The 25,955-nt window shown below is 37.0% G+C and overlaps 2 protein-coding genes across 2 annotated transcripts; one reads left to right on the top strand and one right to left on the bottom strand.

Moving 5' to 3' along the window:
- Window positions 1–16,544: 16,544 nt before the first annotated feature.
- LOC149935498 (uncharacterized) lies at window positions 16,545–18,133 on the bottom strand. The gene is made up of 3 exons (XM_090153077.1): window positions 17,356–18,133; window positions 16,914–17,279; window positions 16,545–16,820 (listed from the first exon to the last, which is right to left on the bottom strand). Exons 1-3 carry the CDS (start codon window positions 18,060–18,062, stop codon window positions 16,628–16,630), a joined length of 1,266 nt encoding a protein of 421 aa, XP_090009203.1. The 5' UTR covers window positions 18,063–18,133; the 3' UTR covers window positions 16,545–16,627.
- Window positions 18,134–19,693: 1,560 nt separating this feature from the next.
- LOC149935497 (uncharacterized) lies at window positions 19,694–20,770 on the top strand. The gene has a single exon (XM_090153587.1). The coding sequence runs from the start codon at window positions 19,694–19,696 to the stop codon at window positions 20,768–20,770; it is 1,077 nt and encodes a 358-aa protein (XP_090009713.1).
- The last annotated feature ends 5,185 nt before the right edge of the window (window positions 20,771–25,955 follow it).

Genomic DNA, 25,955 nt, shown 5'->3' with positions numbered 1-25,955 from the left:
TATTCGTTGCATCGTCGTAGGTGCAATAAAACGTTTTCTTTTACTCGCGCTCCTTATACATATATCTTTTAAAAAGGCAGGTTTTGTTCGAGCCGGGATATTTCACCTCCACTTTGACATCTTCTCCGAACAAAACCATCAGGAGAGGCATCCAAAAACCCAAATTCCAGATCAACAAAAAACCCGCCATCCGTTACATCTGTTCCCTCAGTATCTCGTTCACCATCATGTCCATAGGAACAAAAATTGCCCTTTTTGGCCGCAAAGTTTGAGGTGGTCAGCCTAAGTTTCTGATATGCCCCAGTATAGAAAGAAACACGAAGCGTAATAGGCGCTTAAATAAATCATCTTCCCAGAAATTGCCAAGAAGTAATATTTCCGACAGCCAGGACTCATAAGTTACTATTTATATAGTGCTTGTTGAAATATTAGAAAGTTGGAAACTTTTCTCGAACATAACATCAGAGAGTGTAAAGATTATGAGAGGCGTCTCTTCCTATTCCCGTAACGTTAAAATTTCGTACAAGATTTTGAGAGCGCGCGCCCATAGGAGAGGTTACGATACTATCCGACACACGATGTCGCTACTGGAATTTTTTTTAATTTTGTAAACATCCGGTGATGATCCGGAAAGTATTTTTCATCAGTCATGACTGTTAAACATAGTTGAATTATGCTAATTTTAATTTAAAATTAATAAAATTCAATTCCATGAAAAATAAAGAAACGTAAGTACAAGAAAGCGGACTATTTATAATATTTTGATACTAAAAGAATTAATTTGTTTGATTAACCAAGGAAATTCATTGGAAATTTTATGAAATGGCCGAGGCTTAACGAGAACAGAGCGGTATAAATTAAAATAATACGAGGAAACATTGAAGTTGGTAAAATGAGATTAATGTTGTATTTTTAACAGTTTCCTATATATCTTTTCTGGGTTTTCATGTATTCATGGTTGATATCTTGTTTTTTTAAGGGAACTATGTATGCAGAATTCTATGAAAAAAGATATCATGTTTTGGTATGCAGTTGCACATGGAGAATCTTCATTAGCTTTAAAATATTTCTTGTCAATTCTTTGAATGATGAATCTCTCCAAACGTCCTTTAATATTTGTCATGTGTGATAAAAGCTTAAAACTGGTGTCAAATACTTCATTTGTCTCCATTACAATGTAACCGGCTTCAATCCCTATTACAAATATTTAACGGGATTTACGAAGCCTTCGGTTTACAATTAATTACTTAAGTCGGGCTTGAAGATATTGGACTAGGCTTAATCGTAATTAACGAGGACTCAGGCTTAGAAGATCAAAAAAATAACTTTTAATAACAAATGGAAACTTACAATATAGTCGAGGCCGTCGACTTGTAGTTGAGACAACCCGGACATAAAGAAAATCAACTTTTTAAATTGTTCAGAAAAATACCCCGATCGTCCGAAGTATAAGTGGAGAGAGAGTTTAGTCTAACCACCAAACTATATCTGAACGCGTGTCTTTTATACGTTTTAAACAAAACAAACAAAAAGGGGAGAACGTCACATGACTTCTCAAAAATTAAACTCCAGCGGCGGCGAGTTTGCAACGGGACGGGCGACATCTGGTGGAGGTCGCCCGAACCGTTGCAACAAATTTGAAGAAACTATCAGTTGGTACGATGAGGCTGCCGAAAGAAGAATTCTTTGCTGTTTTGAAAGCTTTAAAGTAAAAGAGCAGATTTGTTGGGTCAACAATTGGATTGTCTTTTTTGAGTTGACTTATGCAAGAAGAGCATTGAAGGTTTGAGTAGCAGCGGTGAATTAGATATCCTGAAATGTAACTAAGAACATTTTGTTTTAGCAGGTTTGGACTTTCAATAGAATTACAAAATTCTAAGTCTTCATCGGAACATTGCCCCTGGCTTTGCGAGACTACAAGATTTTCAAAATTGGAGAAATCTTCATCCGGTCCTGGAGCTGCAGTTTTAAAAGTGTCAATGTTTAAAATCATCAATGCAATTAGAATCCGGTGGTTTCAAGAGATTATTCACAGAGGTAGCCCGGTATGCAGCTCGAAATTGTTGTGGATTCGGATGATCAGGGTTGCCTCCTTTCTGTCTTATAGATCCAAGAAAATTATCTACAAAAGCTTGGATAATCCTGTCCGTTAATAAAAACTTAAAACCAAAATTATCCTTTAGATCTTCCCAGAGGAGTAGCAAGGCTTGAATTGAAATTACCATTTTCTGAAATTTCCAATGGTGAAGAGACCTTAAAACTGAAAATTGTTGGCACAGCGGATGGTGTGAGCCTATTTTTAGTTCTAATATTCATGAAACTGGCATCAATGAAATGATTCGCGCAAATTCTATGGTTAACGTGTAAATATTCCGTAGTTTTATTTGTAAGCCCATCATTATTTACATTTTTCAGCCACAAAATAGAACTAAAATTTATATTAAGTTAATATGACAATAAGCCTATCTAATGAAAATGCGAATTTACCAGTCTTTTTCCTTTGGAAACTTAAAAAATATATAAACAAGGATTTCTTGTTTTCGATATTTTACAATTTAAAACGGAACAATATACCCCAGAAATACTAAATTATTTAAAAACCTTGTAAAACTAGCATTAAAAATCTGGAAAGTTTTTGCGTCTCTTTTAAACCTAACATCGAAACGCACGCGCTGTGAGAACGGCGCCACTAGTGGCGCCATCGCTCTTACGGTAGTAGTGGACATTATTGGGAAAAAAAAGTTAGTATGCTTTTTTGAAAGAGAGACGCCTCTCATAATCTTTACGCTCTCTGATAACATCGGTTTTTTGCTAAGCCTTAACATTTTAGTCAGCCCAATGTAGATTTATTGAAATTTATAAACTCGCTCGGTTTGTGCGGATGAAGTTAAATAATGAGTAGTTTAGAAAAAGGAAAGGTTGGGGAAAATGACCAATACGGTTCGGTTCAGAGATCACTTTTCGAAAATGGAACAAGTCGTCGAAGTGGGATATTCCGCCAGCGTTATTGAAACCCATACCAAGCCTAGAAGAGTTAGGCCTCGGCTCAAAAGAATCTGCAAAGACTCCAACCTTGTAGATGCCCCAGAAAAGCTCAACCTGAATTTCAACTATTTTTTCAATAAACCTACTTTTTTATTTGACAATGCAAATTTATTTTAGAACGTGAGTCTCCGAAAACTTTATTAATAGCATTAACAGCACTTGTTTACTAAAATAATGGCCGTCGGTTTATCAGAAGTAGACGGCATAATCGGCATTGGAGATTCGATGACGTCAAATATTACATCAAATATTACGTAGGGTACGGATGACGCAATATCTGTGAAACAAATCGTTAGTGAAGAAATAAAGCTAGTGGCATACTGATGAGTTATGTAACATATATGAGGTCGTGGAAACTAATTAACAAGTTGGTCATAGGAGGTCTTAGCTTTTCGGCCACAAAGAAAACACATTTTAAGCGGCACAAATGTACGAAATATTTTTTCATTCAATCAAAACCAAAAAATCATTAGCTCAGCCGCGCGTACCTTTGTGTACTCGGTAGAAATTAACGCTTTGAATATGGGTAATACAAAACGAATGTGACCAAAGATTATCCTGACGCTATAGTAAAAGTTCGCCAAAACCCAAAGTACAAACCAATTAAAGGTAATGAACGTTAGGTATTCGTAGCAAATGAGCACTATCTTAAAGCGGATTCGTTTTTCACGCGACTGTGGAAGTGAAATCTACATGTAACTGAAAAATGTTAACAATTCAACTCTTCTGATCCTTATCAGATTAAACCAGGGCCGTGCAGAGGTATCATGGGGCAAACTTACTCGCGGGCCCCTTCGATTTGCACCCCCCCCCCCCCTTGAGCTCCGAAAACTTTTCCCAAGTTATCTTGATTTGCACCCCCCCCCCCCCTTGAGCTTCTTCGATGGGCTCTACACCTACGGGCGCTCCTCGTGGGCCCGGGGATTTTGCCCCCCAGCCCCCCCCCCTCTGCACGGCCCTGGATTAAACCCTAGTCCGTGCATACCGGATAGTGACCTTCCTAAACCGAATCTGACTCGACCTAAAAACCGACAAACATGAACAGTGATATGTAAGCCGATCACAATAAAAGTCACAACCTCACCGACATTTATGGTTTTGATGTAAACTGTAGACTTCACATAACGACCATTCTCAAAACATTGGTGTACGGGTTTAGCAACAATATCCGCATTCCACTCGGAGAACTTTGATGTTCTCGATAATTTGAAATTATATTCCTTTGAACGAATTAAATAATAAATTTGTATTTGATGACTTTCTTGAAACAAATCAGTTATCATTATATGGTGGCCACATCTACCGCGAATTAGCAGACGACATTTAAAATTATAGTTTCTTTGAACGATGAATGATAACTGTTTCGGTTCGTACATGATTTCGAGAAAGTGTTCCTCAAATTTTTGATCTAGAAGTACTTTATTCAAACTCGTGACTTTATAAAAGCGAAACGGAAGTTAGTTGAACGGATTTTGGAATTTCCGCGCGTTTCTAACTTAAGCTCGTACATGTCCCTCGCAAACACGTGATTCCGTTTCCATGGTAACTTTTTAAATAGGGCAAGGATTATAAGAATTTTCAATATTTGGTTTAATTTATTGAACGTTCCGTGTGAAACAGGGTCTCCTGCACGACAGGTGAGCGTTCTACCACAGAACCACGGATACCTGTTACGCTTCACTGAAAATTAGAAACTGTATTTATATATTTTGGCTTGCCAACTTGTATTACTTAAAATTCCTAGACATATCCTTGGCTAAAGCTATTTAGTTTCTATTAAAATAGACATATGATAAGTGAACTCGCGAAGTAAATCATAATACATACAATCCTCGCTATGTGTTAAGTACGAGATAACTAAAGTTAGCTATGAATAATTATCTCAATCATCTTGTTCATTAAGAATCGCAGGCTAAGATTTACAATCACGACAATCATAAGCCTATCATAAGGTCCCCATAAGCAAAGGTCTAGGCCAAATGTTTTAGTGAAGTTTATCAACCCGAGCGTGGCTGCTCTACCAAGTAAGATAATATTTTTTATGTAGAAATTTTGAAAAAGAAGATGTCGCTACTGCTCTATCGTCGTACGTTAATCTTCTTCTCGCATGGACAACGCCATTACCATGGGCCCTATGGAGGCTATGGTAGACCTTTACTTATGAGGACCTTATGATAGGCTTATCCTACAACGAAAAACGTTCATTGAAACGCGTTCTAATCAAACTATTCATTTTAAACATATCATTGTTAAGTAACTTACGATAGCAAAGTTGTTAAGTTGCTTTTGATACTGCCATATTACTAGAAAAGTTTAGATTAGATGCACTGGCATGCCAGCAGATGTCGCGGCGCTCAGAGATTCGTGAGCTTGCAGAAGTTATTTCGTAGACAAGATAAGTTCCCGGGTCGAAAATCACGTTTCCCTTTTCCGTTTTCACACAATCTTTTCACGCTTATTTTTTTCTTGGTGTATTTGGCCAATGAGTACGTTTCATGGTGTTTCGTAAAGACATGAATTCTATGTCTATTTAAAATCTGACCCTTCTTAGCTGTAACATTCACAAGAATAAACACCGTTTTTTCAGTTCGCAAAACGCGCTTACACGAGTTCGCTACGAGAGAATGGTAGCAATAATTTTTTTAATTATTTTAGATCGTGATTCTGGTCGGACTTGGTAGTCTGAACTCCAGACTTCCAAGTTCTACCAGAACCTTTGTTTTTAATGCTCCAGACGTTGATTGCCGTGATTTATCTTAATTGTTTCACTTAGGGCTTAAACCCATTTTTACGCGTTTTCTATATTTAACACGCACGTACGTGTTAAACCTAATTGTAGAAGGCGATACATGTTAGCCCTAACTCTAGATGGCGATAATCGCGACCCGGCCTTAATGATTATACCCCAAAAAGCGTTTCGCGGGAGGACCCCGAACCCACAGCTACGTCACTGAGAAAGCTACTATTTTAAAATATAATTTATCAAAAACAAATTTTATATTCTAAATCAATAAATGTGGTGGATTTTATTTATCTTTAACTTAATTTTAAATGCTTGTGTATTTAGCTTTAATTAATACTAAACACACTAGAACCGTATAGCAACCGGAACCGATCGGTTCTAAATTTTGCGAACCGGAATCGAAACCGGAACCGATAAATTAAAATTTTAAGAACCGGAACCGTTGCATCCCTAATACTTTAAAGTATTTATGTTACATATGCTCATATCTTTATGAACAAGTCGGCCCAGGCCGTAATATTAGTTCCACATCAGTGTATTCGAGTGGGCAACCCATACACCCTTAGTAGACACAGGTAGGCAAACTAATACAAAAACTGTTGATGCCATGTGATTTCCTATCATTTGATATATAATTTACCATCCTATGTTAAAGAGTGGCCACCGCCTACCCTCAGGATACCCGGGTGGTGGATTTTGACGACATGGACACGCCAGAAGGGGCAGAAAATTGGCTAAGAGAGAATCTGGAACTAGAGGAGACTTGCTATTTTTCCGTCAAAACTTGCACGCGCTTTGGCAGAGACACAGGAAGAAAGGAGAAACCGGTACTCATTTGTTTGGATAGCCACGAATCTCGACAGGTCATACTACAATTGTAGTATGACCTGGCGGCAACAACACGGGAGAGGGGCGGCAAGCAGACGGCTCTATCATTTCCCCGCCACTAAACCGAGGTGTTAGGACATTTCGACTCGGAATAGTGTGGTGGCCCGTCACAGTCGGCGGACTCTCCGGCGACGGCAGGCGGGCCGCCACTTTTGTGCTACTAGGGAAGCAGCTCCTAAGTTGAAGACTAATCAAGTCTTAGAATTCTGTAAAGTTCAGCTGGCCCCCGATCGATCCTTGGAGCAGAGGATGTTTTCTCGAATGCTTCTATGGAAAAAGAGGAGGACTTACCCAAAATCTACTGCTTAGGGTTCCAATGCTAAAAAAAACCTGAAGGTGGACCTGAATTCTGGGAATCAGGCCCTTCCGGTAATGTCACCCAAGGACACGGAAAAGAGGATGATATTGATGATAATTGTCCTATTCTCTCAAAACTTATCAAGAGTACATCGTAACTTACTCTCGGTACTACATGCCGGTTACTTTACACAAGGTGTGTTGATACATGGAGCAGACAAGAAGCTAAAGAAATGTTATTGGTCACAAGGAATACGCCAATTACTGGCTGCAACACAAATACACGACGACGACGTAGGTTAATTTTTAGCACCAACATCCGCATTCCACTCGGAGAACTTTGATGTTCTCGATAATTTGAAATTATATTCAAACGAATTAAATAATAAATTTGCCTAATAGCTTTTTCCTTCAATTCCAAATTTTTATCTGTAGCAAGTTTGTGGAGTCTAGCTTTGGTGTAGAAATGAATAATATTTTTAATTAAACTTCTTCCGTGATGTTCTATGCCCACTTTGGAATCAAACATGTGTTCGGTAATAATAATAGTTAAAATTTACAGTGGCAAGAACTTACTAAAACATTGTCTTCTTCTGGGCTAGATTGAGAGATTGAGTTCTCCGGATCAAGAAAATATCATCATTTTGAAATTAACCTAACAGAAGTTAAATTGTTTTCTCCAATTGTTTGCTAAAATAAACAATAAACACGAAATATACCGGTATTGTATTATTTTCAACAACTGAGTAAAAATCTAAAGTTTCCCCAACTGATTGGTTGCTCAAACTAAAACCTGCTGCTTCATCAGGAGACCATGCAGACTTTATTAATACCGCTCGCTTCTGAACCCGACTCGTCTTTACTACACCACCACTTCTACCGTAACATTTTACGGGCGCGTAGACCTCTATAAACACGCGGATTTACAATGTTGGAAATTGCGGGGGTCCGTATACGCGTCCCAAAAAACCTCACTTAGAATTAAAATTAAGCAACGTATTTGCACACAGCTATTCAAACAAGTTGGCAAGCCAAAATATACCTCTCCTCGGAAGTATGGTCCCTAGTGGTATTAATTTCTCGATACGACCCCCAAAGATATCTCCGCAATTCAGAGTTATTTACGAAAAACGTATTCTCGGTTCAAACCCTGCCCGGTATAAAATTTTAATTTTAATTTAAATAATTGAGACGAAACAATCGAATTTAATTTATTCAGAATATTATAAATTAAGTAGTTACAACAGCGAGTTAGATTCACTAAAACAATGCACAATTGAATTTAACCCTTTTTACAGTACATGTTTATCAGTTGAATATAATACTAAGCAAATTTTAATGAAAGAAACATCTACAGATGATATTTGTATTTTTCTCGCTTACGAAATACTTGCCGCATCTTTAACGCTCATTTTATTTCAACTTCCAGTTGACGTTGTGACACATACCGCATGAAAAAGACCAATGCCGTCCAATTTCCAATATCATATAATGACTCGCACACCCAAGAAATCATTGACTGCGTTAGAAATCGTAGATATCCAAATATCCACACCAAATATATTTACAAGAAGCAAAAACCTTACCATCAACAAAGCACAGAGAGCCACTTGACTAACCGCCAGCTCTTAAAGCAATTAACGTTAAATTATCTCCTTTGAATTAACACAACTATATATAGGTCGTTAAATAACAAAAAAAAACTAACAAAGTGGACCACCCTCTAATCTCGGCTGACTGCGCTAAAACAAGATTTAACCTTTAAAAAAAACCAGATTAGGCCTTCATAAATTCATTAATAAAAAAAGACTTTATTACCTATTATGCTTACGATGCCTGTCTTAATTTCAGTGAATCTAAGCAGCTATCGGTGGTTCTGTGGTAGAGCGCTCGACTGCCAAGCCGAATGGTCTGGGTACGAAACCTGGGTGGCGCATTTGTTTTTAATCAATAGAGAAACGCTAAATTAGAATTTCTTCGATGCAATAATTTCAATTTCAATTCTATTTCAATTAAACCAAAATTTCGTACTCTATTAAATACGCTTCCGATAAAGCTGAAGGTCTAATTTTCAATAAGGCGTAACAAGTGTCGGTGGTTCTGTGGTAGAACGTCCGCCTGTCAATCAGGAGGTCTCGGGTTCAAATCCCGCGCGATGCGATCGCAAATTGATACTAAGACGAATACCGTGTACAACTGGTGGAAACCCTGCCATTGGACGTTGAGAGGTAGCATTACACTCGGCACTCGGTCCGTCCCTAAGTCATTAAGAAGAAGTTGGAGAGAAAACGCCCATATAAACACAACAGACTCAACGTGCACAACCATCAGAACACAAACGCAACAAATTCAACACTCACAACCTACGCATAAACATTACAAAAACGTAATACACCAAACCGTCACGACGGTGAGCTAAAAAACACCATCCAAACCAAACCGCAAATGTATCCGTTAACGCTCACCGTCACACGGTGGTTTTGCCAACCCTTTGAGAAACTGCGTACGCAGTGATTACACTTTGTACCGAAAATGCGAACGCGTTCGCAGGCCTGACAGACCCACAGACCCACAGACAGTCACGGTGGTTGTATAACCCCTCCTAGGGGACTTTGTCCCCTCGGAGAGGTAAAAATATAACTTTCATGAAAATCGGTAGTTTTTTAGGCGAAAATATAAAACCACGAAATTTGGGATCCCGTAAATTACCCCGAAAACTATACTTAAATTTAATATTTACTGATATAACCGAAAGTTGTATGTCCGCTGAACCCTAACCTATCCAATAATATTTTTTTAACGTTATCGGACTTAATTTAAAATAAAATATCTACCACACAAAGCGAGCGCACCGAAAATAGTAAATTCGGCAAATGCCCAACTTCAAGGGCTCCGATTTAAAGGCTATCAATACATTCGAACGAGATATCATTGACTTTTCTAGCCCTAGCCGTTGAAGAGATATGCGCGACACGGTGGCATCGGCATCGGCATCGGCTACACTGTACGTGAGACTAATACACACAAATCCTTAGGATTGTGTGTAAAAAGCAGCAATTTGAAAGCTTATAGGGTAATTAAATTTAGTCTTATTAATTAAATATTAATGACATGATGTAATAAATGAAATTACAGGCAAATAAAAGAAGTGTCAGAAGGTTACGAAAAGCTCAGGCAAGGGAGAGAGAGGGTGCAAGAAGTGGTGAGTCTGGTGACATAAAGCCGTCAAACAGAGGAATTATACCCAAATTAATTCTTCGTAGACGCGAGTAAATGAGACATTTGGTTATAATGAAAAAACTCGTAATTGTTCTTGGGCTTGGTTTCATATTTGTGCTTTTTCTAAAGGACTAATCCGAAAGCACCAGTTGATTTTTCAGGCAAAAGGAAAAATAAAATCTTAAAAGTATTAAGAAGAGAAGCAAAAGAAAATAAAAATATGGAGGTTGAAGTTACAAAGGTTGAAACAAAAAAAAAGTACAGAGAAACTGAACACAGGTGATAAAGCGCAACTTCTTGTAGTACAGAAAAAATTCAAATAAATTTAACTTTCTTTATATGAATTTAGATAAATTTTATTTCAAAATTAAAAAATAATCCATATTAAATATCTGCTCTAAGAAAATACCATACCAATTTAATCACCGAGATAATATAAAATTCGAGAATGACATATTCTATTAATTTCTGTTCTGCAAAATAAATTCATGGGTATTTTTTTATGAATTTGCGAATTTGCATGACTTTTGGTGCCTAAACTACCAAAATGTTTGATATAAATTTCCTAAAATAAACACATTTGAATCCCAGTTTAAGAATTTTTTTAAATAATTTTTCCACTAATTTCAATAATTTAAAAGAATTATGTTCGTCGTGATTTGCTTACCTATTTCACCTTTGATACTTTCCGTCTATCTAACGATAGGAAATCACATGGCCTCAACAGCTTTTGTAGTGCTTTGCCCACCCGGCTATCCTGAGGGTGGGCGGTGGCCACTCTTTAACATAAGATGGTAAATTATATATCAAACGATAGGAAATCACATGGCCTCAACAACTTTTATATTAGTTTGCCTACCTGTGTCTACTAAGGGGCACTAAATGGGTTAGAGTGTGCAATAACTGGTGGCTTTACCGGGGAGTCGGGGTCCGGCTCTTGTAACCCATAAGGGTGGTGGCGCACTGGGAGATGTTAGCTCTGATCAAATGGTCCTATCTCCACCTCCGACTTCGGTCAGGTTTGGGCTGGATACTGTGCTTCGGCGCAGGCGAACGGAGAGGGTCCGTGCAAACTGGCCGCCTCGGCGGATTGGGTAGCCTGCTGTGGGGTGGCGGGCCTCCATATGCGGGCACGGCGGTCCTGTTTACCGGCCTTTTGGAACCACACCGGCATCTCCGGTGCCAGCTGTGCCGGGTTATTTGGACTGCTGGAGTTGCTACAGCATCCACTCTTAATCCCACTGCTGTGTGCGAAGTGGGGATTGTTCCACCCATTGCTGCACCTTCTGCTGGGTTGAGTGGCTTGCGTCAAAGGTGAGACCATCAGTAGTAGGGTTCTGCTACCCATGCTGGGTTTGTCACCTGTCCGGGCTAGGGGGACGCTGGCGTAGGGCACTATGATGATAGGCCTCCGGTGGTGTGGTCTCTGTTACTAGGTACACCGGGCTATAAATTCTGACACACTGTGTCTACTAAGGGTGTATGGGTTTGCCCACCCGAATACGCCGATGTGGAACAGATAATACGGCCTGGGTCGACTTGTTACATTGGTGTCGGACTCCATTTCAGAGTGCATAATTGAAATTTGTCTTTTTCATGACATCATCTATCAACCCTAAAAGTTTAGTTTGGTTCCACCTAATGAGCCTGAAAAAGTGTCTGGCTCATGGACTAATGGTTCTTTCAAATGGAAAAGGAACGATCAAATCTGCGTTCACAAAGAATACCTATCCCAATTATGAACAGTATTTTGCCAATAAATATGCTTTGTTTAATCTTAAACCTAACTACCCAATGATAGAGTGTTTCTGTTGCGACAAACCTTGGCTGGCTGTACCTCATTAATTTGAGCGTATGCAATATCGTGTGGCACCTAGGAGCAACAAACACAAGGAGAACGCAGCCAGCCTTTAAACACGTTAACGAAGGGTTGTGTACGAATTTCATTGGACGAGCGTCATGAGCCTTTACGCTGAACGTTTTACGGGCGGGTGGAAGACAATTTCCGAATTTTCCCCTTCCGGCGGCAGCAGGCGCTAAAGAGTCTATCCAATGAAAAACGTACACTAGAAAATCCACGGCTTTTGACGGGTTGCGTTCTCATTGTGTTGGGTGTTGTGATTGTTGCTCCTAGGTGGCACTAATGGAACACTAATCTTCATGTTTTGGTTTGGCCTTGAAATGTTGCCTGAAAGAGACCCAGAGGAAGAACGAGAGTTACTGAGGAAAGGCCTTCCTCGTACTACAACAGCCTTACTGAATGTGACTGATGTCTCCCTTAAAAGAATAGTTGAGCTATTATCTGGATTTAACGAATTAGAAACACGTATAGATTACCAATTTAAAGACAGATCGTATTTATTTCAAGCTTTCACTCATACATCGTATAATGGCTCTCACGTTACTGATTGCTATCAATGATTGGAATTTTTAGGTGCTGTTTTAGATCAATTGTGAGGACCCCAAAAAAAAATGAGCTAGGAGATTTATACGATTTTAGACTAGCGGAATGATAGTCATTTGAACAAATTTTTAAAATACGCAACATCCTCTTTGTTAAAGGTTATACGTAGAGCCTAGCGCCGCCGATCCAATTAACTTTATATGATAAAATATATGAATATAGATGGCGTTAAAAAACCAATGCATTTAGAGAAATGGTTCCAATTTGAAAAGTTTGGATGATAGCGGTTTGCATAGGATAAAAGAAATTTAGACTTAAAATTTTTATTTACAACTTCATTAAATGGGAATCCCCCTGCACGCGACCTGAAAATTTCAAATCCGTTCTAAAATTAAATTTCGACTTATTAGCACTGTCGTTCAGTATTCGGTTTTTACATTGGGGCAAACAAGTAGAACAGCCCGAGGCTTACTTTTTTATAATTACTATTATCTTTGTTGTGTACTTATGTAATTTCAAGTACACACTCAAAACTTACTGTTGAAAAAACAGCAAATACGGTTTATAATTTACAGCAAGGTGCAGTTGAAGTGGGTTAACGCTTGGCTGAGGAAGGACCGCGGTCCGAAAGCTCCCAAAGAAAAGATTTAAATAAATTACGTTTTTAAACAACTCCATGTAGTAGCAGTTCTTTTTAAATTATTTTTAACAATTTTTAACAGCAGTTTGTCTTAAAATTTACAGCTTTCTGCTGTATTTTGAAGAAAACAGTAGCGACTGTAACAAGTTGGCAAGCCAAAATATACCTATCCTCGGAAGAATTGTCCCTAGTGGTATTAATTTCTCGAGATAACCCTTAAAGATATATCTCCGCAATTTAGAGTTATTCGTTAAAAGTGTTATCCCAGTTCTATCCCGCCCGGTATAAAATTTTAATTATAAATAAAATAATTGAGACGAAACGACCAATTTTAATTTATTCAGAATATCATAAGTTAAGTAGTTACAACAGTGAGTTAGACGTACTATAACAAAGCACAATTGAATTAAACCCTTTTTACAGTACAAGTTTATCAGTTGAATATAATACGAAGCAAATTTTAATGAAAGAAATATCTACAGAGGGTATTATAACGACCGTTCGCTTTTTGGTTTATAATTTTAACGGAATCGGGCCGATTTTAATTAAACGATAGTTTATCGAAATTTTGTTAAAAGAATATTCCCTAAGGGCGCGCGATAAATTTACGAGAACAATTTCCCGTCGCCGTTATATCGAAAATTTATTTGATTCGGGATTGCCAGAACTGTAATGTTGTGGGCGAGTGATTAGAAAATAAAATGGCAACCAGAATTATGCAAAATTATAAATGTTATTTTTATTCAGAACAGTCTATGGAACGTTCTAGATTTAACTTTCATCAATAACCCAACCCTTCTACGTAATTGTACAGAACTGGTACTCAAGTGTCTAAGACTAGATTTGTCGTAGTTCATCGTGATTGAAAAATAAACCAAAACACACTTACACTTAAGTAAAAATCATAAATTATACTGAGTAATTTTAACTAAATTCAAACTACCTAACTATAAACTGTCTTAATTAACAGCTGAGAGCTGTTCGCTACTAATTACTTCCAATCTACTTAATTAGCCTCACAGGTTGAGTTGATAATTTCAAGGGTATAATTAGTTTATTCCAATTCAAAAAATAATAACAATCAATTTTATCTTACAGCTGACTTGAGTTAGTTCACAATTACTTTAACTTAAACACGCACTGTTCATACACTCATGGGCCAATAAAAGCAGGACATGACTCTCTTATCGCTATGCGGCCACTAAGAGAAACAGCCGAGCTACTAGAGGACCCTATCGGCAAAAATTACAAACGCGAACAAGTAACAACCCACGTCACACCTTTTTTGGGGAGGGGGAAGCCCGGGGAGGGTTAAAGGTCTACATGTAGGTTCACCCCTCTTTGCCAAAAAAGGGTTCAAACATCCTTTTTACTTCCCCCTCGAAACCCCACCATTGATAGCGACGGGTCAGCTCGCTCTCCCGACCTCTCCATGTGGAAGGATTAAGTCCGGCATTGTTAGCGCTATCAAAATTGTCTGCAGTTACAATGCCCTTGAGAACCGCGAAGTCCGAATTACGAGGTGACCGTCACTATCAATACGGGATAGCGATGGGAAAAGAAAAATGATGTTTGAACCCTTTTTCAGCTACTCTCAGATGGCGCAGCCGTAGCTTAAAAAAAATGTTACGGGTTCCGTTTCATATTATTACTTTGATATAGTTTCCGCGGGAGTTTTGAATAATTATCCTTTTTCTAAGCGTTATTAAAAGGTAAAAATGAACTATTTTTTGTGTCTTAACGAAATTTTGTTAAGAGAGGTAAAAATTCATATTCGTACCGCTTTTAAAATGACAGTTATATTAAAATTAACAATATGAAAGCGTGGTTGACGTTTTACTTAAAAAATGCGTAAAATTTACCACACGTTGCTGTTTTTTTTTCTATTATAAACGGCAAGCGCTAGTATATAAAACAACTAATTATTATTATTTTCAAAGCATTTTTTAAAATCGCACAAGTTTCATTTTAGTTTTAAATATAATAATATCCGATAAAAATATTTTTATATACTCTTTTGTATTAGTAGCATCCCACGCAAAATGCTATATTAATTACAACCCTTGTGCTTAATAATTTGAAACCAGGTTAATAATTTACTTTCCTTTGGTTTTCCCTATAACTCTAAACTACAAAGACTCGAGCTAAACATGATCAACTAGAGTTTTAATCATTTTGGATGTATTCCCTCAAATTTTTCTATTGGATTATGAAAATATTCTGTGAAATTTTTGGTTATAATAATTTTAATAATTGATATAAAGTTTTATATATTTCTATCATGAATTGATTAATATAATATATGAAATTTTTTAATTAATCTGACGTGATAATGGTTTGATCCGAAAAACATTTGATGGAATTTTGAGGTTGTGAATGGGTTCTGTACTATATACGTTTGATAACTAAAACTACGGCAAACACTGGAATTTTACTGTAAAACTGCATGCATTTACCGTATTAAATACGTCTGGAATGAAGATTAAATAAACAGCAATACTCTGTAAATATTATTTTATCTAGCTTTATTTTTAAACAGCAGAGTGCCCAGTAAATTTAACAATAAGCATGACAATAAAAGAAAACAGTCAGAGTTGGTTGTGAAATTAACAGCATTCTGCTTAGTGCTCGGAATTGTTTATTCATTATTAACAAATTTTCCGATTTATTTAACAAACGGGTGTAAAAAGGATATCATTTTGACTTATTTAATTATGTTTTTTTACGCAACCAAGCATTTATTTGGAAAAAAGTGGCATTTATTTAAATAATTGTTTGTTTTATTTAAATAATAGGTTTATTCACTCGCGATTATTCAAACTTTTTATCATTTTTATTCAACTATTGGTTATTTAAATAAATATTATTTAAATAACGCCGGGCTTATTTTATTCATGGATAAAAATTAATCGAACTCCGAGCACTAATTCTGCTGGCATCTATGCTGACCGCAGCTTACTGTAAAATTTACAATAATATTTTTCTGTGTGTAGATAACAGGGCCACCAAGAGCGGGGGTGGGCCCTAGTAAAATATAAATTCCGGGCCCCAAGAGAACCGTTACTTTTACTTCGTTTGCTCATTACCGGGCCCCTAGACTGCACGGGCCTGATAATACTCTTCTGTAGTATTAAAAATATAAACTAAATTCATTGGGGAACTAGTGATTAAATAACTTATGGTACAAAGTATTTCGCTCCGCACTAAGTCGGCGGGAGCTTTCCAACGTACATTTTCAAGCGAAAAACATTAGCGGTATAGGGACGTGTACATTTCCAACCAACGAAACATTCAAATACAAATTCGTATAATTATTGTGGCACAAAATTTTATTTCAATAACAATATATCTTTCAAAGAATATTAGCGACCAAATTGGTATGAAGTTTATCTTAAGGTGACATATCGAAAGCAATTTTGACTTCACCCGATCGGAGTGTAACATTGACGCTCCGTAAAGAGGCGCTCTGGTAATTTTCATCGTTAAAGTGGCATTTGATCTCGGAGTTCTTGCGATGGCCGCTTTTCAAGGTTTCGTGGGCCGAAATCTGGACATTGCTGGCCGTACTTGCTCTAGTTATTTGACTACCAAAGAAAAACCAAAAAAAAAACACAGAAACTGGATCAGTACGTCATGTGGTTTTACATCATTAGGACGGGACAATGAACAAAACTGACTGAGAACTTGCCGATGACGATTCGTTGGGTAATCCTTTTTCATTTGGCTTAGCCAAGGAGATGAAGCTACTACATTCCTTTGCCACATGGTCAGCTCTTCCGCGAAGGTCCAGTGTCGGAGTCTGGGTGAAGGCGTCTTTCTGGAGAACCACTCTGTCCAAGTGGATCGACTCGGTATCGACGTCCTTTGACGGCGTGTCATCGGACAAGATTGTTTTCAAGGAAGACTGTGACTCGATGCTTTCGCCATTTTCGCCGCTTTCGCCCTCTGGGATTGATTTGTCCGAGTCATCATTTTCCGAATACAGTTTTTCAATATTGGCGTGTTCGGACAGAGACTGGTCGTTCTCTTCCATTGAGCGACATCTAAAGAAAAATTGAGCAAAGTTCGATGATGATTAGCTCTCTAGTTGCTACACATCTCAACAATATGTTTATTTACTCGGGTTTATCGATAGGCATACGCTTCATATTTTCCAACAAGTCGGATATTGCGAAGGTGACGACAGATAGCTTTCCAGACGGCGAAAGGTGCAGTAGATTCTTAACGAGATGACTGACCATTTCTCCTTCTTTTGCCTCTGAATCAGTCCCGCGTGCTTCTAAGCCCCACCGAGTGTTATCGCGACAATCTTCAAGATCCAAAATCTCACTATCCGTCGCGATTACTTCAACGTGGCTCCGTCGTTGTCGTCCTCTCCGCGAGTACGAAGTGAATGCGCTTGATGGTTCAGCCTTCCTGTAAAACTTAGCTGACCTTCTTAGACACCTGCCATCGTCACTTTCGGAGTTCTCGGTGTTAACTGTTCCCTCCCGTGACGATTCTACGTCGCTGCCCGAGCCGATAGACATGTTGCGTGGAGAATTAACCACTTGGTTCAACGACTCGTCTTTGTTCCATGTCGTCTTCTCCATTGTCTTTGGACGGTATGCTTTATGTGGTTTCCGATCTAATCTGAACTGTGTGTCGCTGCCTTTGTCGGGACGAGAGTGACTCCACAAACTAGGGTTGTGATCGCCGCAATGTTTCAAGTCTACGTTTGGACGCTGTTTTGACTGTTTCGTATCGAGCTGGGTTCCTAACATACTTTCTCCGTCGTCCAATTCGTGAATATTAAAAGCTTCACCGCAAAGATTCTTACGGGGCATTTTTGTCGAATGAGGAAAATAACGTTGTGCAACTAGTCAGCCTTTTAGCCTTAAAATGGTTTTGAAAAGTCCGTTGATAATCTCGTGAAATATCAAACCGTGAGTGCGCGCGGTTTCGAAATATTCATATCGCGTAATCTTCAACCAGGGGTACGTCAAGTGGAGAAGATATTTTCCTTATTATAAGAAACGGTCTAACAAGAGAAATTATTTTTATACACTGTTAAAAATAAAGGTTTATAAAACGACCAAAATTGGACTTTAAATTTATTTCAAACCATTTGGTTACTGAAAACGGTCTAATCAATTATTTTAGACCCATTTTACTCTTTCATGTTTAATACAATACCTTTAGGGGTATTGAAAAGGAACGAGCCCAAAGAATAAACCTTTTCCAGTCCTGGTGGTAAAGGTATAAAAATGTTATGTTCTATCATTTAGTCCTTTTGAATACCCGTTTAATTCCCTTAAAAAAAAGAAAAAAATGATATGGACCAATTTCGAGACTAGTATTTGAATACTACCTTATTTCTTTTTTTAATATTTTCTTTAAAATAACATAATGCAAAGAAATTCCAATCACCAGGAATATTTAACTTAGGTTAAGTCTTTAAAAATTTGATAACAGATTTAAATATATGGGGATATTGATTATGGCGTCAAACTATTATAACCCAAATATCGGCACTAAATAATTGTAGCTGTGTGTATATCAAAAACTGAAAGTAATAAATGATTCTTTACGTGATCAACTCCCTTCGTTCAACGACTATTTCCCCCTAGCGAAAACCAGCTTTATCTGGCCATGTTAATGGTTAATCTTTTAAGTCGTATTGAATAATAATAAAAAAGTAATAAATAAGGGCCTATAAAGGCCTGAAAATATTGTGAAAAAGGATTACCATCTTACTGTTTATGAAGTGAAATGGATAAAAGAGTGTAAAATAAGTACTTAAACATTCCACAAAAGGACTGAATTTGGGGAGCAGAAGGTTTAAATATGTTCTATGATAAAACCCTGAATGGTCTTAATTATTGGAAAATGTTTTAAGCACTTTAGAGGTCTAAAATAAGACCTTTATTTTTAACAGTGTAAGATTTCGCGATTTTTGTGTCCAGTTGAAAAGATTGATTTTTTATTATATTTTGTTCTGTTTTTTTTTTATCTTAATGTTTTGTATTCAGTCTGTATTCCAAACTTAAACCCATTTTGTGCTTCCGCGTAGTTTCTTCTTGGCATTTTGTTTACGAAAGCGGTGGAACAACTAAACAGGACAGAAGAAAATGACGCCCCGAATACTTCGATATCATTCGAAAGCTCTTTTCATACGGAACCGAATTATTTTGTACAGGGTGAAGATATCGAAATAGAGAATTCGGAATTGAGAAATGACGAACCGACGGCTATTTCCGAAAATTACCCTCGTTTGCTGATCTTCGAAAACACTGCGTTTTTTCGTGTCCTTCAAAGTGTCGAAGAGCATGCCCGAGGTTGTCATGGTGCTCTCTCAGTTTCAAAAAAACGAGAAGTAGGCCACGTGACCGTGTACGAATGTTCTTGCCCTAAGGGACATTCGGTCGTAATCTCGACGTCTACCCAACTGGGAGAACAATATACGGTAAATTGCCTAATGTACCTAGCCTTCGTCTGTTCCGGCATGTTAGGTATTCAATACAAAAAATTGTGTAATTTTGCCAATATTGGATCATTATCGGAAAATATAGTAAAACCAATCAAAAACTCAGTTAGCGCCATTGTCGATATTCTCAAATATGAGTCGGTTTCCGAAGCCATTTTTAAAGAAGCGGAAAGCGAACCGAGAGAAAATTTAGAAACGTCGAATAGCAAGATATTTTCGATAGAATCGGACGCCCGACACGCTTGCCGCAAAAATTCGTATCACTCGGATGTCGTAGCCTTAGGGAAAAATACACACAAAGTAGTAAGCATCATGCACGTCACTAAGCAAGACGATAACTCTTCCCAAAGGCACGAAGCTTTGGGAATCGAAAAAATATACGAAGAGTTTCGAAAGAAAAATATTGTTATAAAAGACCACGCGCATGACCGCAACACATCCGTAAACAAAATTATAAAATCGAAAGGCGGCCCTACCAGTACCAATGATAGGTGGCACGCTGTAAAAGCCGTCACCAGAGAACTGAAGGTAATTGGCAAAGGCGCTATAAAAAGGCACGGAGTTACGTGGCACGAAGAGCTGCAGGACAAGGTGGCACCTATCAAAAATCATTTATATTGGTGTATAGAAAACTGCGAAAGTGACGGCGAGAAGCTCCGAGAGTTAATTTTACTATGTGTCGCGCACTTTCAAGGAAGTCATGAAAAATGTTACGAAGCTTCAGCGTGTAAAAAATCAAATTACGTTCCTTGCGTATTACTTATCACGGAACCAATCGCGGTACAATTGTTAGAGGGTATGTTGAAAAAATCCACTCTGTACAGATACGCTGAAGACTATGCAAAATGCAGAGACACCTTTTTCATTGAAAGTTTTAACAATACAGTTCTTATGTATTTGGACAAACGTATTCACTACAAGTCGTTTTCCTACGAGCTCCGGCAATCGCTCGCAGTTTTAGATTGGAACGAGCACGTGTGTCGCGCTTTCACGTCACGCTACTCTACTGAAACCGCCGAGAATGAACGCAGGACCAAAGGAAAGAAAAATTACGTCCCCAAAACGTAGAGGTAAGTAAGCTCACTGCAAATTTGAGCGTTTTCTATCAAATTTCTCGCAATTCCTAAAACTAATGTTGAATATAATTTTAGTTTGTGAAATCAATTTGGCGGCTGCTGAAATCTTCGCCACCAGAATGCGCAACTTCAGAGAACCAAGATGAAACCATACACAGTGAAGAAGAACAAAATTAAAATTAATAACTAATTTAGGGCACAAGTGGGCATAGTTTGTACGTAACGCAATAAAACTTTCATTTTTATTCCTATCTGTATCAATTTGCTTGTTGTAAGTTACAATACTTTGATTGTTTTGTAGTGAGGCACATAAAAATTACATTATTAGACGGAGGACAATAAACGCGAGCAATCTAAGATATACCACCAAATAATGCCTACTTATTCTTAGGAGCCTTTTGCGTCAGTCTAAAACCGCGTTCCGAAAATACCTATACGTAAATTACTTTATTATTATAAAATTAAACCACCGCCTCTAAAAGAAAACCGGTCGTATTATACATATAGTGGTTTTAATTTATAATAATAAAGTTATTTTGTAAATATTCCATTAAAAAAACTAGGTAATGGGGGAATTTACAATAAAATTACCCGTATGTTAGATTTATTAACTTGACAAAATTTAGCATCAATAAATATACTACAGGTAATTTTCTATTTGCGATGTAACAATACCGTTTGTAGTTGCATTTTGTGGCGTTTTTTTGCGAAAATATATAGAAAGTATCTAAGCATGTTATGAACCTTTTTCACCATTACTCGTCAAATAGAAATGCAGCTTACAAAGTACGAACGGGAATATTTACAATTATATAATTTACTTTATTTGGATCTAAAATCAAATAAAAGCGAAAGGTGACCCGTATTATTTTATATATAAATAAATAAAATATAAACACATATAAATATCTATAAAAATAAATATATTTATATATACTACGCAAAACTATAGCTTTTCGAAAACTATCCGAATAAATTCCAATAATTTATAGGAAATGAAGAATTTATTTAAAATTTGTGGTTTTTTGATAATCTCTATAATATCTTTATTCATAACACAGAATATGCAAAAAATTGCCTCTTATTTCAACGATGTTTTTATAAACAGTAGGTCAAATCATGGACTAATTAATGTATACATTAATTAGTCCATGGTCAAATGTAGATATCAATACTGTATTTTCGGACGCATTCTAGCTAGTTTAAAAAATTAAACGAGTGAAGAGTTGCCCTTTGTTCGGTCCAGCGAACTAAGAAAAGGATTATCTCTACAGGGGTTCCCCTTCGCTCGGACCCGCACGACCCTCGAAAACTTTCATAGCCCCATTTTTGTTTCGACCCTCCCGCATTTCAACCCCCTTTGGATGGGACTGAACGGCTGATGAAAAACCGGCCTTTAAAATATATTATCGAAAATTAACATTAGTATGTTCCTTATACACGTGAGCCGACGCATTTCTTATCTGACGCAAAATTCTCATGAGGGCAAAAACGCGTCTCCACTGGCTTATATATGACTTTTTGGCTAGCCATTCTAACCGTTTAACCGACCGACCGGAAATAGTTCCTTCCCAGATGAATTTGGAGAGGGGAATAAAAACCGAGTATCTTTTATTGAAGCGTCCATTGAAGGTTGTTAGATAATTTTCTTTATTTCACTGTCAATCCAAAACTAAAAAATAATATTTTCAAAACCCTTTTTACTTTCAAAACCAAGCGCGCTCTCCCGCGCGGATCAACGTAATATTGCTTGGTTCTTTTTAAAATTCGAATATATTTTATGTAGGATATGTGACGGCTTTTCCGTCAATGGGAGAGCTAATTACTTAAAGGGGGTTAAAGATTAACTTTAACCCGAAGAGAAAACGGACTGAAACATTTCCCTCTTCGCGCGATTACCCTAAACTATTTTTAATAACCGGACTGGCTTAAAACTCTAAAAATAAATGCACGTATTTGAAAAACTTAACAACTGTTTATTACAGAAAAGCACAAAATTACTAATTTTCCCAGCACACAGGAATAACAAACTAACTAGGGACGCTCTTGTCCATGCACTGATATTTTCCAACTCAGCTCGCTCTCAAGAATTGTCCATAACTCTCCTCCCACAACTGGCGGGTTAAACCCCGATTATCCTATGATCCGAGCGAGCCGTGACGTCAGGCAGATTTCCCAAAAGAAGCGGGAATTGCCCGAGCCCCGATCACAACCCGTCTCCAAATCCAAAACTTTCCACAAAATCTTTCGTTATTTGGACAAAGAAGGTTGGCGCCGAGGAAACCCCGATAGCCACCTGCACTCAAATGATTACACTCTTAAAAATATAGAATACACTAATAACTCCCAAACCGTTTCACCCCAAAAGGAAATATACAAAATGCTAAGCCGACAATATTTACAAAGTACATTTTAACTGGAAATTAAATGAGGTTTACAATACTTAATTATTTTAATTGGAAATGAACATGGAATTAATAAAAAATAAGTAAAACGTACATCGTAATTTCACAAAATATCAGAGTTTCCTATATTCTGAGCAGTTGCTTTGGGCACTTGTCACTGCTTCATTAAGTTGGTATTTGACTTTAATTAAGTATCTCTGTCCAAACGCCAAAAATTTCTTTTCAACTTTGACCATGCTAATGCTTAGACGAGCTAAGCCGTTTTCGCAGGTTTTTAGCCGTTTTATAATCATATGCTCATGTTTACGATGTTTTTTAAATTAACTTAGGTGTTGATCGAAAATTCAAGAAAAGAGAAACCTAATTAATAAACAACCAAACATTTGTATCCAAACTCTTAAAATTTCGTTTTAACTTTGACGAATTAACCATTTTCACCTTAAATACAAAATTTCTGTGAAATAAATTTCACGATACTTTATCGCCATCTATATTTAGTGAAGAGAAGCAGTGGTTATCGTAATAAAAGGTAGATGGCAACAGTTTCTCGGAATAAAGGAAAAGAAAATAAAGAGAGGAATAGAATCGTCTTGGGATATGATCATATGTTAGGGGCTTAGGGCCGAGGTTAGTCACAGCTTAGACTAATATTCCCTCTCCCGATTAAAAAATGCACATGTGCGAAGGAGCTCTTGCTAGGGCCATAATGGTTCTTTTTATAAAATAACCTTGGCCATCTTGTTGAAATGTTGCCTCCCCGCTTCAGCTGTGGATCCGTTTTCTCTCCCACTAAAGAGCTTATGAACTCATTCTTAGGCATTGGCTGAACTATTCCAAGGCAACATTTCAACAAGTTGGGCAAGCGTAAAGACATTTTATATAATCAACTATTTTCACATGTCCAGATACATTTCTGACATGTCTCATACTCTCATATTTACATGATGGAAAGATAATTAAGGCGTGACAACTCCTTTGAGGCAGATAAAGGTTCTTTTTAAAAGCGACTCGAGTGCCTTCTCGATAAACTTCCAACACTTTCATAAATTTTAACTTATGTAACATAATAAGTATGCATCTGAATAACATTTCACTAGAAAAATCAATGAGACCATGTTTCACACGGAATATACAATTAGTCGACCCAAAAATTTAAAATTATTGTAATCCTTGCGCTGTTAAAAAGTTACCATGGAAACAAATCTTGTAATAGCGAGGCACAAGCTAAGCTACAGATTGTCAAAGCCATAAACGGGAGAGTAATTCTGCATGTTTTCAAATTTCGCCTGACTAACTTTCGCGATTAAAATAAACTTAAGCGCCATATATTTCATTTTTTTAGTATTAAAAACATACAGAAATAGGTGGCGCCCTGTTTTTTCTTGGTACGTAGTGCGCTTATCAGGGTGATTGATATAGCATTGTAATGATTTTTTGTGGTAAAGTAACTCTTCGGTATTTAAGGACAGGGTGATATAGTTATGGAACAGAGCGGTTGATATTTTAGTGAAATTTACACTTAGGTTTTAATAGTGCGCTTATTAATTTAATGTACAGGGTGATAGAAATATTGTTCTTAATTAACGGGCAGGGTGATTTATATATTGTTCTTAATTAACGGGCAGGGTGATTTATATATTGTTCTTAATTAATGTACAGGGTGATTTAAATATTGTTCTTAATTAATGGACAGGGTGATATAAATATTGTTCTTAATTAATGTACAGGATGATAGAAATATTGTTCTTAATTAATGGACAGGGTGATAGAAATATTGTTCTTAATTAACGGACAGGGTGATAGAAATATTGTTCTTAATTAACGGACAGGGTGATAGAAATATTGTTCTTAATTAACGGACAGGGTGATAGAAATATTGTTCTTAATTAATGTACAGGGTGATTTAAATATTGTTCTTAATTAACGGACAGGGTGATTTAAATATTGTTCTTAATTAACGGACAGGGTGATTGAAATATTGTTCTTAATTAATGGACAGGGTGATATAAATATTGTTCTTAATTAATGTACAGGATGATAGAAATATTGTTCTTAATTAATGGACAGGGTGATAGAAATATTGTTCTTAATTAATGGACAGGGTGATAGAAATATTGCTCTTAATTAATGTACAGGGTGATTGAAATATTGCTCTTAATTAATGTACAGGGTGATTGAAATATTGTTCTTAATTAATGGACGGGGTGATTGAGATATTGTTCTTAATTAATGGACAGGGTGATTAAGATATTGTTCTTAATTAATGGACAGGGTGATAGAAATATTGTTCTTAATTAATGTACAGGGTGATAGAAATATTGTTCTTAATTAATGTACAGGGTGATAGAAGTATTGTTCTTAATTAACGGACAGGGTGATTGAAATATTGTTCTTAATTAACGGACAGGGTGATTGAAATATTGTTCTTATAATGGGTGGGCATCCATCTTTCTTTGAGTTAAAATTACTCTTTGGTGGGTTACTTATGTTAAAGGACAAGGTGATTGAGATAATGTTTTTAATATACAGGAAGGTTGATAAAATGCTTATTTTCGATAAAATTCCTCTTGGGTCATTATAGTACGTTTATTAAGTTAATGTACAAGATGATTAAAAAAAGTCTCAGATTAAAATTTAATATTTAAAATATATTTAAGACATCGGGGGGATTGTGTGCACTTAAATGTCAGTGACATCTTGTTTTATAGTATGTTTCCGTTTTCTCCAAAGGTACATCCAGAAAATATCTAACGGTAACACTGCTAACAATTA

Source organism: Leiobunum rupestre, chromosome 7, assembly GCF_980474605.1.
Source record: "Leiobunum rupestre chromosome 7, qqLeiRupe1.1.hap1, whole genome shotgun sequence".
Classification (NCBI taxonomy): domain Eukaryota; kingdom Metazoa; phylum Arthropoda; class Arachnida; order Opiliones; family Sclerosomatidae; genus Leiobunum; species Leiobunum rupestre.
Note: the sequence above shows the minus strand (reverse complement) of the source record. Positions and strands in the feature narration are given on the sequence as shown.

Excerpts from the sequence above, each read along its gene's own strand:
- LOC149935498 (XM_090153077.1), bottom strand. The coding sequence starts at position 18,062 with ATGCCCCGTAAGAATCTTTGCGGTGAAGCTTTTAATATTCACGAATTG. Across the intron at positions 17,280-17,355 it reads ATGCCTATCGATAAACCCGA|ATGTCGCTCAATGGAAGAGA; the intron begins GTAAATAAACAT and ends ATTTTTCTTTAG. Across the intron at positions 16,821-16,913 it reads TCGTCATCGGCAAGTTCTCA|TCAAATAACTAGAGCAAGTA; the intron begins GTCAGTTTTGTT and ends TTTCTTTGGTAG.
- LOC149935497 (XM_090153587.1), top strand. The coding sequence starts at position 19,694 with ATGTACCTAGCCTTCGTCTGTTCCGGCATGTTAGGTATTCAATACAAA.